Source organism: Heptranchias perlo, chromosome 2, assembly GCF_035084215.1.
Source record: "Heptranchias perlo isolate sHepPer1 chromosome 2, sHepPer1.hap1, whole genome shotgun sequence".
In the NCBI taxonomy this organism is placed as follows: domain Eukaryota; kingdom Metazoa; phylum Chordata; class Chondrichthyes; order Hexanchiformes; family Hexanchidae; genus Heptranchias; species Heptranchias perlo.
In genome coordinates, this window is record NC_090326.1 from 163,913,205 (window position 1) to 163,928,802 (window position 15,598).

Sequence of the window (15,598 nt, forward strand, 5' to 3'; positions counted from 1 at the left end):
TGAAGGGATGTAAATTCAAAACTAATCCACAGAAGCATCAATCTACAGAACAGGCTTCTTATGGAGACGTAGAAGCAGATGGTATTGATTCATTCAAATGTAAATTGGATAGATTTATTTCAGAAAACAAAATTTTGGAATACAGTATATGACTAGTTTGAGACATGGCATGTGGTAAGTGTAGCATGCTTGGGAGGAACAGGTGACTTTGGACCTGTGGTTCCTCACCTCATGTCCGGGTCTGTCGTAGACTAATAGACAGAGATTGATTGCTATGATTAGTCAACAACTCCACTATCGTTGTACCATGCGACTACCAGGATGGATGGACCTTGGTCTTTTTCGTCTAGCAATTCCTACGCCACAAACCATTCCTGGAGCAGGGTCCATTAACTATTTTAAATAGATGGTTGAAAGATGATTATTAAGAGGATATGCAGACTGAGATTACACCAAGTAGCTCAGGTGAACAAAAAGCAAAGGCGCGAGCTTAATGGGTAAAATGGCCCAATAACCTTCTATGAAACCATACCAGCAATTGTCGTTCAGAGCTCCCTAGCGCATGCGCAAACAATTGCACCTGTTACAGCGCTGCGCACGCTCAGTGAGCCACTAAGAAGGGAGGAGCACTATTTAGCAAAGACCGCGCCTGCGTACTGGGTTCCCACACGGTCAGACGGGAGAGGGTGGGATGCAACGTCGAAGCTCACTATTAGGCAAAAGACACGGACTCGAAGCATCACCGGCATCCGAGCTGAGGCACCCGTTCGGTTTCTCCCTCCACCACTCATCCCCTTCCCCACAGTTTAACATATGGCTATCTCATCTGCTGCAAAAAAATACGAGTTAACGGGAAAAGTCAGTCAGAAAACACACAAAAAAATTTAAATCACCTCAACGGGAGGAAAAATATATATGTGTGCGTTCAAGAAAAAAAATCTTAAAAATATAGGATTGATTTTTAATTAAAATGAACCGACCTCTCCGCCATCTTCGGCTCAGCTCGTGTAAGGTTCAGCGATACCGAGGAACGGGTCCATCCGAAGCGCTCTCCTCAGCCACCGGCTCGAGCATCATTAATATTGGAGCCGCGTTTACTATCCGTCCCTACAACAACCTGACGTCAGCGCGCAGCGCCTGGCCCCGCCTGACGTCAACGCGCACACCCTTGCCCGCCCGCCCCCTCCTCCTCCTCCTAAAGCATTCTGGGGATCTCCGAGGCCTCGGTTGACAGTTTAATCAGGGCGAAGGCGGGCTGTCTGTCTGTGTGTGTGTGTGTTGGGCGAGGAGTTGTGAGCCGCCGAGAGGGGTGTGTGGTATCACGATATCATCGCTTTCGGGGGCCTCTCTGGGAATCGATCGGCTCCTCGGGCCGGTGGCGCAGGCACAGTGTCGGGAAGACAAGAAGTACGCGAAAGAGCAATTAACCGTCCGGTGAGGCATGAGGTGATTGCATCGGCTCCCGGGAGCGGCGACGGGGGGGCGGGGGGTGGTGGTTATATTTCGCCACGCTGGCGCTGAATTATGTACCAGGGTGCCTGCCTTTTCTGTGGTGTGCCCCTCCCTTGTCTCTGTCAGTGTCGGTGCCAGCAGCACGGGCCTAGGGTTAGAAAGAGCCCCCCCCCCCCCCTCTGCAGGACTAGAAACACATTATTATAGATTGGTTACAGCACAGAAGGAGGCCTTTCGGCCCATCGAGCCCGTGCCGGCTCTTTGTGAGAACAATCCGGGTTAGTCCCATTTCCCCGTAACCCTGCAATTTTTTCCCCCCTTCAAGTATATATTCAGTTTGTTTCTTTCTTTTGATTGTGTTGGTTGAAGAATGAATGTTGACCTGGAAACTGGGAGAACTCCCTACTCTTCAAATGGTGCCACAGAGTCTTCAACATCCACATCAGGCAGATGGTTTGATCCAAAAAACAGCACCTCTAACAATGCATCATTCCTTCAGTACAACAGTTAAAGTCACAAATGACACCAAGCTAGGCAGAACTGTGCAAAAGAGAGAAGGCAACCAAGATCTTACGAAGAGAACCTGAGAGTTTCACCTGGGTGGACAAAAGGCAAATGAAGTTCAGTATGGACAAATTTAAGGTACTGAATATTTGAAAAATAGGAGACACTTATTTCAAAGCTAAAAATTGTAATGCTGGAATATATTGCCAAATCAGTTAAGTCCAAATGCCCGGAAGTCATGCTGAAACTGTACAGTGTTTTGCTTCATCTGGAGGACAGCTTCCATTTTTGGTTGTTGTGACATAAGTGGGTCACTCAGGTCCTAGAAGTAGTGCAAAAGAGAGCAATGATACTCAAATGTGGTGTTACAGGAACGACTTGATAAAGTAGCGCTCAAAAAGATGCAACGCAACAGTAACCTACAGATTATGTAAAATACTCAACTGGGCAAAGGAAGTGAGCCAGGAACAATAATTTCAGATGTAACCAGAGCAGCAGGACCAGAGGGCACAAGGTTAGCGTTATGATGGGCACATTTAGTACAGATGCCAGGAAGTGTTTCTTAATGCAGAGAAAAGTTCCCAGGAATGACGATTGGGGCCAGGATGGAGGTCTCATTTCAGTAGCTGGGTGCTGTAATGGGAAGATTGTAGGCTTGGTATTCATAGAAAGTTATGGCACAGAAGGAGGCCATTCAGTCCATCGTGTCCGTGCCAGCCGATAGAGCTATCCAGCTTAATCCCACTTTCCAGCACATGGTCCATAGCCCTGTAGGTTAGGGCACTTCAAGTGCATGTTCAAGTACTTTTTAAATGAGTTGAGGGTTTCTGCCTCTACCACTCTCTCAGGCAGTGAGTTCCAGACTCCCATCACTCTCTGGGTGAAAAAATTTCTCCTCAGCTCCCCTCTAATCCTTATACCAATTACTTTAAATCTATGCTCCCCGCCCCCCCCCGGCGCTGGTCACTGACCCCTCTGCTAAGGGAAATAGGTTCTCCCTATCCACTCTATCCAGTCCCGTCATCATTTTATATATCTCAATTAAATCTCCCCTCGGTCTCCTTTGTTCCTAAGGAAAAAAAACCAGCCTATCCAATCTTTTCTCAAAGCTAAAATTCTCCAGCCCTGGCAACATCCTTGTAAATCTCCTAGTGCAATCACATCTCTCCTGTAATGTGGTGACCAGAACTGTACACATTACTCAAGCTGTGGCCCAACCAACGTTTTATAAATTCTAGGATAACCTCCTTGCTCTTATATTCTATGCCTCGGCTAATAAAGGAAAGTATCCTGTATGCCTTTTTAACCACCCTATCTGCCTGTCCTGCTACCTTCAGGGATCTGTGGACATGCACTCCAAGGTCCCTTTGTTCCTCTATACCTCCCAGTATCCTCCCATTTATTGTGTACTCCCTTGCCTTATTTGCCATCCCAAAATGCAATACCTCACATTTCTCTGGATTGAATTCCATTTGCTACTTTTCTGCCCACCTGACCAGTCCATTGATATCTTCCTGCAGTCTACAGCTTTCTTCCTCACTATCAACCACACGGCCAATTTTTGTATCATTTGCAAACTTCTTGATCATGCCCCCCACATTCACGTCCAAATCATTAATAAAAACCACAAAAAGCAAGTGACCTAGTACTGAGCCCTGCGGAACCCCACTGGAAACAGCCTTCCAGTTGCAAAAACACCCGTCGACCATTACCCTTTGCTTCCTGCCACTGAGCCAATTTTGGATCCAAGTCGCCACTTTCCCTTGGATCCCATGGATTTTTACTTTTTTGACCAGTCTGCCATGTGGTCAAAAGCCTTGCTAAAATCCATGTACACTACATCAAACGCTTTACCCTCATCAACCCTCCTTGTTACCTTCTCAAAAATTCAATCGTGTTAGTCAGACACAACCTTCCCTTAACAAATCCATGCTGACTGTCCTTGATTAACCCATGCCTTTCTTAATGATTTATCCTGTCCCTCAGAATTGATTCCAATAATCTGCTCACCACTGAGGTTAATTACTTGGTCTATCTCTTTCTCCCTTTTTAAACAACGGTACAACATTAGCAGTCCTCCAATCCGTCGACACCATGCCTGTAGCCAGGGGAGGATTGGAAAACGATGGTCAGAGCCTCCACTATTTCCTCCCTTGCTTCTCTTAACATTTCATCTGGGCCTGGCGATTTACCTAGTTTCAAAGATGCTAAACCCCTTAAGACTTCCTCTCTCTCAATGTTTATCCCAGCCAATATTTCACATTCCTCCTCCTTAACTACAATCTCTGCATCGCCCCCTTTTTTGTGAAGTCAGACGCAAAGTATTAAGAACCATACCCACATCTTGCGCCTCCACACGTAGGTTACCTTTTTGGTCTGTAATAGGCCCTACTCTTGAGTTGTCCTCTTGATTTTTATGTATTTATAAAACGAATTCTGGAAGAAGGTGATGGAATAGGGTGAAAGCATGCATTGTTTGATGCTGACTAGTGATTTTAACCCTCCACATTGTGATTTCTACCCTTTTTAAATTTCTCCTCCTTCTGAGTGGGGTGATCTGATCAAGGAGTTTAAAGTGTTAAAAGGATTCGATAGGGTAGATACAGAGAAACTATTTCCTCTGGTGGGAGAATCAAGAATGAGGGAAATAATCTTAAAATTAGAGCTAGGCCATTTAGGAGGGGAATCAGGAAGCACTTTTTCACACAAAAAGGTTAGTAAAAATCTGGAATTCTCTGCCCCAAAATGGCTGGGGTCAATTGGAACTTTCAAGACTGAGATCGATAGATTTTTTTTGTTAGGTAAGGGTATCGTGCTATGGAGCTAAAGTGGGGAAATGGCCTGCTCTTGTTCCTATGTTCTGCTACATCTGAAGGTAGTGACTCTTCACTGGGGTGCGGTTGCATCGGCACCAGTTGCCCTCCAAGACCTCCACAAGTGGCCATTTCTCAGAAGTACCTAGACTGAGTTTTAGCAGGCTAGTCGACAGCAGGAGCATCAGAGCTAGGTCCAAATCTATTCTCGTCCAACGTCTGCACGGATAAATTTGCTAGCTGGTGTCGGTGGCTAGGGGACCCTGACTGACTGATTTTCCTCCCACCCTAACCCAGGCCAACCGTAATATGCTCACTGCTACCCTGCAAGCACCTGGCACTTTACTGCTTGGGCTCAATGCCACATCATTTCAGGGCATTTACCCACTGGGAGCCCATTTAATGTATGTGCTGTCATATCAAATTATTCAGAGTCCCTACCAACTAGGGATTGCAGTTTTACATTTTGATTAGTCAGAACAATTGCTGGAACGAGAGTTTGTCAGTAATGAACTGCAAATTATCTCTTGATAAACCTTCAATGATGTTGTCACAATCGTTAACCTTCTCCGGTGTATGTCGCCACCCTCCAGCGACACGGAGCGCGCTGTCAGCTGACATCTGCACTGACAGAAGCCACAGGCACAAACAAACCGATTCAAACTGAAAACCAACTTTTAAAATTGACAGCTTGTATATGATTAAAAATAACAGATTCACCCGAGTGATTTCAAGGCACGAATCTCATTCTGAGATTACAGGCTGCTTAAAGTTTGCTGTTGCTGCCCGTGACAAGAATTATGATATTTTCTAGATTAAATTTTAAAAATTTTCATCTTTGTGTTCAAATCCCTCCATGGCCTCACCCCTCCCTATCTCTGTAACCTCCTCCAGCCCTACAACCCTCCGAGATCTCTGCGCTCCTCCAATTCTGGCTTCTTGTGCATCCCCGGTTTTAATCACCCCACCATTGGCGGCCATGCCTAGGCCCTAAGCTCTGGAATTCCCTTCCTAAACCTCTCCACCTCTCTGTCTTTTGATCAACATCTCCTGATGTGCCACGATGTCAGACTTCGTTTAATAACACTCCTGTGAAGCACCTTGGGATGTTTTACTACGTTCAAGGCGCTATATAAATGCAAGTTGTTGTAGATTCTGTTCCTGAGTATCCATCGTTCTATGTATAAATCAATTTAATCCCTCAATTAGATTCGAGCCTATAACTCACTCCCAGGTCATGATGTGGAGATGCCGGTGATGGACTGGGGTTGACAATTGTAAACAATTTTACAACACCAAGTTATAGTCCAGCAATTTTATTTTAAATTCACAAGCTTTCGGAGGCTTCCTCCTTCCTCAGGTAAACATTTACCTGAGGAAGGAGGAAGCCTCCAAAAGCTTGTGAATTTAAAATAAAATTGCTGGACTATAACTTGGTGTTGTAAAATTGTTTACAATTGTCACTCCCAGGTATCCATTATTCTACTTAAAGCCATCTTGCATAGAATTTATAGCGCTGAAACAGGCCATTCGGCTCAACTGGTCTATGCCGGTGTTTCTGCTCTACACGAACCTCCTGCCACCTTACTTCATGAAGCCCTATCACCATATCCTTCTATTCCTATCCCCTCATGTACATATCTGTACCCCTTGATTAGATTCCAACCTGTAACTCAATCCCGGGTATCCATTCTATATAGAATCCACCTGAACTCCTCAAATACATTAGGATCAGTGTGTGTCAGTTGCTGAAAACAGCCAAATTAAACAGCATCAATAAAAGTGGAAAGTCTGAGTCAATAAGTCCCTGTACAATTAGGGGCTAAAAACAAATACAAAAGAATAAAACTGCAGCTGTTATCAGAGCGTGCAAGTCAGGAGATAAACCCGGGCAGTCCTGCTGCACTGTGGCCAGTAATAGGAAAGCAAGCAGTGCATATTGTGAACATTATAATTAAAATCAAGCAGTGATTTGCACAGTTCCTTCATGCTCTGTCTCACAAGTTGCAACCTGCTGCCCAAGGAACAAGTTTCAATCTCCAGCCCAGTGAGAATAAATCAGTGACCAGTTTGCCCATATTGTGACTTGCTCATAGAGTAGATTTTGTTGTTTGTGAAGCCAAATGTCAATGTTGGGAATAGAACAATTGCCACCCATTCTCAGCACCAGGTACTCTTAGGTCGGGCATAGCATGGTTAAATGCAAACTGGAGCTCACTACACTGCCCCAACAACGAATGTCAGCCCCGACCTCAGCAGAGCTCCTCTTCACCTTCACTAATCACATGCCTATTTACATGGGGTTTAGGGAGGGAATTCCAGAAAGTGAGGCCTATGTGGTTGAAGGCACAGCTGCCAACGTTAGAGCAAAGGGAGAGGGGAGGGGGTGAACAAGAGAGGCTAGAGTCGGAGGAACAGAGAGTTCAGAGGAAGGAGGTGAAAGAGCTAGAGAGGGGCGAGGCCGTAGAGGTATTCAGTTAAAACTCGAAAGACAAATGCAGCCCACCGTGGATTCTCCTTACTGAAGGGTTCACAAAGTTTCTCCCTGGCCTCTAAGGGGCAAATTGAGCAAAATCCAAGAATATTTATATAACCTTACAATCTGCCTTTTACATCCTAGGTCAGCTGCCTTCCTTGGCACGATATTTTCACCTCAGGAACCATCATTCACGTTCCACACGCTATTTGATTATCTGTCTTGGACTTAACCTCATCTTCTCTGCTACTCTTTTGAACCGCGACGATGTCCTGCACGGTAGGACTTGGCTCTTCATCCTGATTTCTTGATTCCTCACAGCCATCAGTATCATTCCTATCAAGATATCCATGCAACTATTGAAGAAGTTAATACAGCATTAACTGCCGAGCTAGGGGTCCATTGCACATATCCACAAATCTGTGTGAAGAAATTCTATTTCGTTTCAAGTCTTGCTTGAGGCTTTTTAATTTTGTCCTCTACTGCTATGCCCACAGTCCAATTGGAAATAGGACTATGTGTTCAACATATTATCCACTCCCCTCAGCATTTTAAAAACCTGCAACCTCTCAATCATCTTCTCTCCAATTAAAATAAGTTCACTTCTGAGTTTCATCCTCACTTTGAGCCCAAAGGCATCCTTGTCATTCTCTCTGAACTGCCTCCAATGTGTCACTGACCTTCTGAAGATGGGATGCCCAAAACTGCACACAACAACAACTTGCATCTACAATGCTCCTTTAATGTAGGAAAACATCCCAAAACACTTTGCAGAAGTGTAATCAGACACCAAAGGAGGCGATATTGGGAGGGGTGACTAAAAGCTTGGTCAGAGGTAGATTTTAAGGAGGAGAGAGAGGTGGATGGGGTTTAGGTAAGTGATTTCAGAGGTTGGGGCAGAGATGGTTGAGGTGAAGGGAGTGGGAGATGCGTAAGAGGCTAGTATTGAAGGAACACAAAGTTCTCAGAAAGTTGTAGGGCTGGAGGAAATAACAGAGATAGGGAGGGCGAGGCCATGGAGAGATTTGAACACAAGGATGAGAATTTTAAATTGGGGGACTGGGACCCAAGTGGGACTTGAAATAGGTTGAGAATTTAGACGAGCTGAAGTTTATGGAGAGTGGGGGATGAGAGGCCCGCCAGGAGAGCATTGGAATAGTCGAGACTGGAGGTGACAAAGGCATGGATGAGGATTCCAGCAGCAGATGGACTAAGGCAGCGGCGGACACAGACGATGTCACAAAGGTGAAAGTAAGCGGTCTTGGTGATCGAGAGGATATGGGGACGGAAGTGCAGCCCGGGGTCAAAGAGGCAGAGTTCAAATAAGTTGTCGGGCTCTTTTTATTCGTTCATGGGATGTGGGCGTCGCTGGCAAGGCCGGCATTTATCGCCCATCCCTAATTGCCCTTGAAAGGTGGTGGTGAGACGCCTTCTTGAACCGTTGCAGTCTGTGTGGTGAAGGTTCTCCCACAGTGCTGTTAGGAAGGGAGTTCCAGGATTTTGACCCAGCGACGATGAAGGAATGGCGATATATTTCCAAGTCGGGATGGTGTGTGACTTGGAGGGGAATGTGCGGGTGGTGTTGTTCCCATGTGCCTGCTGCTCTTGTCCTTCTAGGTGGTAGAGGTCGCAGGTTTGTGAGGTGCTGTTGAAGAAGCCTTGGCGAGTTACTGCAGTGCATCCTGTGGATGGTACACACTGCAGCCACAGTGTGCCGGTGGTGAAGGGAGTGAATGTTTAGGGTGGTGGATGGGGTGCCAAACAAGCAGGCTGCTTTGTCTTGGATGGTGTCAAGCTTCTTGAGTGTTGTTGGAGCTGCACTCATCCAGGTAAGTGGAGAGTATTCCATTCTCACTCCTGACTTGTGCCTTGTAGATGGTGGAAAGGCTTTGGGAAGTCAGGAGGTGAGTCACTCACCACAGAATACCCAGCCTCTGACCTGCTCTTGTAGCCACAGTTTTTATATGGCTGGTCCAGTTAAGTTTCTGGTCAGTGGTGACCCCCAGGATGTTGATGGTGGGGGATTCGGCGATGGTAATGCCGTTGACTGTCAAGCAGAGGTGGTTAGACTCTTGTTGGAGATGGTCATTGCCTGGCACTTGTCTGGCGTGAATGTTACTTGCCACTTATCAGCCCAAGCTCGGATGTTGTCCAGGTCTTGCTGCTTGCGGGCACAAACTGCTTCATTATCTGAGGGGTTGCGAATGGAACTGAACACTGTGCAATCATCAGCGAACATCCCCATTTCTGACCTTATGATGGAGGGACGGTCGTTGATGAAGCAGCTGAAGATGGTTGGGCCAAGGACACTGCCCTGAGGAACTCCTGCAGCAATGTCCTGGGGCTGAGATGATTGCCTCCAACAACCACTACTATCTTCCTTTGTGCTAGGTATGACTCCAGCCACTGGAGAGTTTTCCCCTGATTCCTATTGACTTCAATTTTACTAGGGTTCCTTGGTGCCACACTCGGTCAAATGCTGCCTTGATGTCAAGGGCAGTCACTCTCACCTCACCTCCGGAATTCAGCTCTTTTGTCCATGTTTGGACCAAGGCTGTAATAAGGTCTGGAGCCGAGTGGTCCTGGCAGAACCCAAACTGAGCATCGGTGAGCAGGTTATTGATGAGTAAGTGCCGCGTGATAGCACTGTCGACGACACCTTCCATCACTTTGCTGATGATTGAGAGTAGACTGATGGGGCGGTAATTGGGCGGATTGGATTTGTCCTGTTTTTTTTTGTGGACAGGACACGCCTGGGCAATTTTCCACATTGTCGGGTAGATGCCAGTGTTGTAGCTGTTCTGGAACAGCTTGGCTAGAGGCGCGGCTAGTTTTGGAGCACAAGACTTCAGCACGACAGCTGGGATGTTGTCGGGGCCCATAGCCTTTGCTGTATCCAGTGCACTCAGCCGTTTCTTGATATCACGTGGAGTGAATCGAATTGGCTGAAGACTGGCTTCTGTGATGGTGGGGATATCGGGAGGAGGCCGAGATGGATCTTGATATGGATCCTGCTATTTGTGATTCACTTTCTTGTTAACAGCTTCACATTGACCGGATACTTTCAGTCAATGATCTGTGGTCATATCAAAATCCTTTTCCACCTTTGCTAACAGATGCCCCTTCCTCGTGTCACGTGCTTCATGTTTCCGATAAGTATCAACATTGAAATCAATCGGCCATTCCTTATCCCATTCGCTTAGTTGGTTCAGATCCCTTTGAGTGTTCTCAATCCTCCTTATGCAGGCTGAATTGCAACATGGCTCGGAGTCATGAACAAATTCTTGTTACAATATTAGAAGTAATGTCCACTTGGGGGCAGGCTTCACAGACACTTTGGCACCCAGTGCGAGTTTGTTCCTCATTGGAGCCTGAGAAGGGAGCATTAGATGGAGTCTTGGAGGGAATGTCTGCATATGGTCAGCATAGGATGGGAATAGTATTGAACTCATTTTAGGATTCTTTGTAATCCAAGTTTGAATAAAAATAGTGTTGGTACACCTTTGTGGATTTTGTCAAATTTATTAAGTATTGTTTTACAAATGTGTAAATGTACTATTCCCTATGATTTTATAATATTAAAAATATTATGTTCAACCTTTACTAAAAGAATTCCATCTTCAGTTTCCTGTCTGTTGTTTAATTGATACATAGTCTGTGGCTAGTTGTTAACGTCTCTAATTCCATACTCAAGCTGATATGAAACATTAACACTTTCTGAAGTTTGTCTTCTGCTGGGAGGTCTTACCGTCTGGTGTGGACGAGGGTCCCCAACAATCAGTTGGTTTCATTAAATACTAGATTGGCTTTAGCAAGAATAATTGATTGACTTTAAAATAAATCAATTAGAACTTTAATATACAATAATCAGAGTTTTAACAAATAAGCAATAATTGATCAGCTTTAATAAACAAATAATAATTGATCAACTCCCAAAATAATAATGTCCCTGCTATGCTGAATAACAGTTTGATCCTTGGATAATTTCAATATCTAAACTTTAGATATTGAATAGGTCATTCCTGACTGGAATAAATAAATAATTGAAAAAATTGATTAAATAACCTGAGTGATACACTAAATAAGTAAGTCACCTGTCCAAACACATAATTATTCAAGGCAAAGATTTTTTTTTATTCGTTCGTGGGATGTGGGCGTTGCTGGCAAGGCCAGCATTTATTGCCCATCCCTAATTGCCCTTGAGAAGGTGGTGGTGAGCCGCCTTCTTGAACCGCTGCAGTCCGTGTGGTGAAGGTTCTCACACAGTGCTGTTAGGAAGGGAGTTCCAGGATTTTGACCCAGCATCGATGAAGGAACGGTGATAAAGCTCCAAGTCGGGATGGTGTGTGACTTGGAGGGGAACGTGCAGGTGGTGTTGTTCCCATGTGCCTGCTGCCCTTGTCCTTTTAGGTGGTAGAGGTCGCGGGTTTGGGAGGTGCTGTCAAAGAAGCTGTGGCGAGTTGCTGCAGTGCATCCTGTGGATGGTACACACTGCAGCCACAGTGTGCCGGTGGTGAAGGGAGTGAATGTTTAGGGTGGTGGATGGGGTGCCAATCAAGCAGGCTGCTTTGGCCTGGATGGTGTCAAGCTTCTTGAGTGTTGTTGGAGCTGCACTCATCCAGGCAAGTGGAGAGTATTCCATCACACTCCTGACTTGTGCCTTGTAGATGGTGGAAAGGCTTTGGGGAGTCAGGAGGTGAGTCACTCGCCGCAGAATACCCAGCCTCTGACCTGCTCTCGTAGCCACAGTATTTATGTGGCTGGTCCAGTTAAGTTTCTGGTCAATGGTGACCCCCCAGGATGTTGATGGTGGGGGATTCGACGATGGTAATGCCATTGAATGTCAAGGGGCGTTTCACATTGCATTTGGCTGTGCCATACTTGACTGAGGAGAGCTTGGTGCTGACACTGCTTGCCTGAAAAGACAAAATGTTCCATTCCCCAATGCTGATATCTTTCTGGTGAGCTCAAAAATCCACTAAAGAACACATAGCAACAACAATAAGAAACACTACAGCATTAAGCAGTTGTAGTTGCAGAGATTATTTTGACACCTGTCTGTCACTTGCTGTATATTATTATATCAGGTCTAGTAACAGGAAGGTGTGGTCAGCATCGTGCTCTGTAGATGCAGGTCCAACATTTCTCTAGAAACAGGGCCAGTTATGGTAAAACCTGAATTATATATATTATAGTGTAACTGTTTACGCTGGGAAAGTATCACTGTCAAAAGTTTCACTATCAGCAACATCTCAATGTGACTGAACGTGTCTGATGTATACTGATGGTAAGGCATTCACAGTGAACCTTGCAATCCCTAGGCCAATTCTTGAATCACCTTTCAACTCACAGCTTCCCCCTAATCCTTGCACTGAGTCTGACCTAAAACTTTCTGTGCAATTTCTTCACCAACACACACTGAGACTGAAGTGGAATGAATGCTTTTACAAAATGTGTACTGTAGAGTCACTCCTGAATAGTCCCCCTTCCCTACTGTTTCCCCATAGCCCTGCCTTTTTAAATTTGATCTCAGGATGTGGACAACACTGGCAACAGCGTTTTCACTCAAGAATGTAAAATATTTGAAATAATCTTCCAAGCCAAGGAATAGAGGGAGAAATTTGTATCTATAAAGCACCTTTCACCTCCTCAGACTGTCCCAAAGCACTTCACAGCCAATGCATTGCTTTGGAAGTGTAGCTACTGTTGTAAGGTAGCCAAACATAGCAGCCAATTTGCGCACAGCAAGGTCCCACAAACAGTAATGAGATAAATGCCCAGTTAATCTGTTTTAGTGATGCTGATCAAGGAAGAAATGTTCTTCTTTAAATAATGCCATGGGATCTATTACGCCCACCTGAACAGACAGATGGGACCTTGGTTTTATCATCTTATCTGAAAGACGGCACTTTCACTAATGCAGCACCCCCTCAGTACTGCACTGAAGTGCCACAGTAGATAATGTGCGCGTCTCTGGAGTTGGCCTTAAACCCACAACTTCAGGAATCAGAAGCAAGAGTGCTAACGATGAGCTAAGGTTGACTTTTTAGTGTTATTGAAAATACGATGAGTTGCCATGATAATGCACTAGAGGGATGAATTTTGATGGGTTGAATCTTTTCTCATCTCTAATCTTGGATAGACTGGGGACCTATTTTCTTCGTGACTCTGTGCCAAGAGGTGTGATAACCTACTAAAGCTTGGGGGGATCATATTGCTCCCCTATTAATAGAGACACCACAGATCACACCCTCTCTGTTAATACCATGACAGAAACCTTACCTGCATAACAACAGTGGCTACACAATGTAATTCATTGGACGTGAAGCACTTTAGGACCTCTCTGAGGGATGTCATGAGGTGCTATATAAACGCAAGTTCTTTCTTTCTCCTTTCACCAACCTTGGTGTCTTGGATTTTCTTTCTCGCAGTACATTTTAACTGCTGGGGAAGGTTAACCAGATTTAATGGTATTAGGACTGGGAGCCAGCAATGGGGGGGGTGGTGTCTCCTGATCCTTGTTAAGAACGAGACTCTTCTCAATCCTGCGGACATTCTCAAATATGGTCAATTGCAATTCATTGACTACCACCACCGCCCCCCCCCCCCCACATCCCCCACTCCACCACCCAGGGCATGACTCTTCGCTGGGATACAGATCAATGGGCTCCAGTCACCTTATAGTACCTCAACCAAGTGGCCATTATTCACGTGTGAGACTTGACGGGGAGCTTCAGCGGGATATTTGACCGTGGAATGAGCTCACAGCCGAGCCTCATCCCGTCCTTGCTCGACTTCCCCTAGCTGGGGGGTCCAGAATGAGGGGTCACAGTCTCAGGATACGGGGTAGGACATTTAGGACTGAGATGAGGAGAAATTTCTTCACTCAGAGGGTGGAATTCTCTACCACAGAAGGCTGTGGAGGCTAAGTCACTGAATATATTTAAGAAGGAGCTCGATAGATTTCTAGACACAAAAGGCATCAAGGGGTATGGGGAGAGAGCGGGAATATGGTATTGAGATAGAGGATCAGCCATGATCATATTGAATGGCGGAGCAGGCTCGAAGGGCCGAATGGCCTACTCCTGCTCCTATTTTCTATGTCTATGTTTCTGTGACTCCACACGCTCCAGCCTGGGTCACTGGCTAGCAATCAGGAGTGGCAACCCCCAGCTCCTCCTTAACGCGGGGGCGCTGAGGTCAATTGCAGTGGCCCCACCTCCCCACAGTTAAGCTCAGCTATCTCGGCACAGAACGGGTTTCAAACTAACTGTCTGTGAGGCTCAGCTACTCACTGGATAAGCTCAATGCGCCATTGAGGAATCCTTTATAAACGTTAAAGCCTTGAGAAACGACTGAAGATATTCCCCCCGCCCCACCCCGGTGTCAGTCACAGTCCCAATTAACCTAATTGCCAGTTTAATTGGAGTTTCCCCCTCACTCAGTGACAAGGAGCCTGCTGCACCTGAGCAGTCTGCTCCTGTTAAACGAGAAACTCATTTGCATCTAAATTGTATTCACGTCTCAACGACGGGCTTAATAGGAATTCACGCTGAAATATTAAGTGTGTGAGCTTTTGCAAAGAAAATATCTGCCAGGCTGTCAAAGCCAATTAAATGATGCACCAATTTAAAAGACAGTCGAAGCTCGTTATATGAGCCGCACAAAATCCACTGACTACATCCAGAAGTAACCTGGAATAGGAATGATGGTTTCCACACAAGGGATGGGTTTCTCTCTGTATTCACTACTTGCTGACGCTGTCATGGTCATCGGGTTGTAAATCCTGAAAACGTTGTGTCTTATTGGGGATTGGTTCCGCGGTAGGTGGTAGCTCTCCGGTACCTTGCTTGAAGTAAGACGATGAATATGGTGCAGGCAACCTGCGGTAACCTCGGCGGTGCCACAGCTTCAGCACTAGTACAGGTTGTTGACGAGCGGCAGTGGGCAAACCACCCAAATCCTCGATCACAGACAGGAATCTAACTCACTCCCGGGTATCTGTTATTCTAGATATAAACCACCTGAACCCTTCGATTAGATGCCAGTCTGTAACTCACTCCCGGGTATCCTTTATTCTATCGTCTACTCTCTATAGTCTAGCCTGGTCTACTCGAGTAATCTACTCTCAATCATCAGCAAAGTGATGGAAGGTGTCGTCGACAGTGCTATCAAGTGGTACTTACTCACCAATAACCTGCTCACCGATGTTCAGTTTGGGTTCCACCAGGACCACTCGGCTCCAGACCTCATTACAGCCTTGGTCCAAACATGGACAAAAGAGCTGAATTCCAGAGGTGAGGTGAGAGTGACTGCCCTTGACATCAAGGCAGTATTTGACCGAGTGTGGCAC

General features: G+C 45.8%; 1 protein-coding gene across 1 annotated transcript in view; it reads right to left on the bottom strand.

The window, feature by feature from the left end:
* The window catches only part of arhgap39 (Rho GTPase activating protein 39), a 541,093-nt gene extending 539,996 nt beyond the window's left edge, over nucleotides 1-1,097 (bottom strand). Inside the window, exon 1 of the mRNA XM_067968557.1 lies at nucleotides 981-1,097. Coding sequence (XP_067824658.1) covers nucleotides 981-991 — 11 coding nt within the window. The 5' untranslated portion in view covers nucleotides 992-1,097. The remainder of the gene's footprint in view (nucleotides 1-980) is intronic.
* Nucleotides 1,098-15,598: the final 14,501 nt, after the last annotated feature.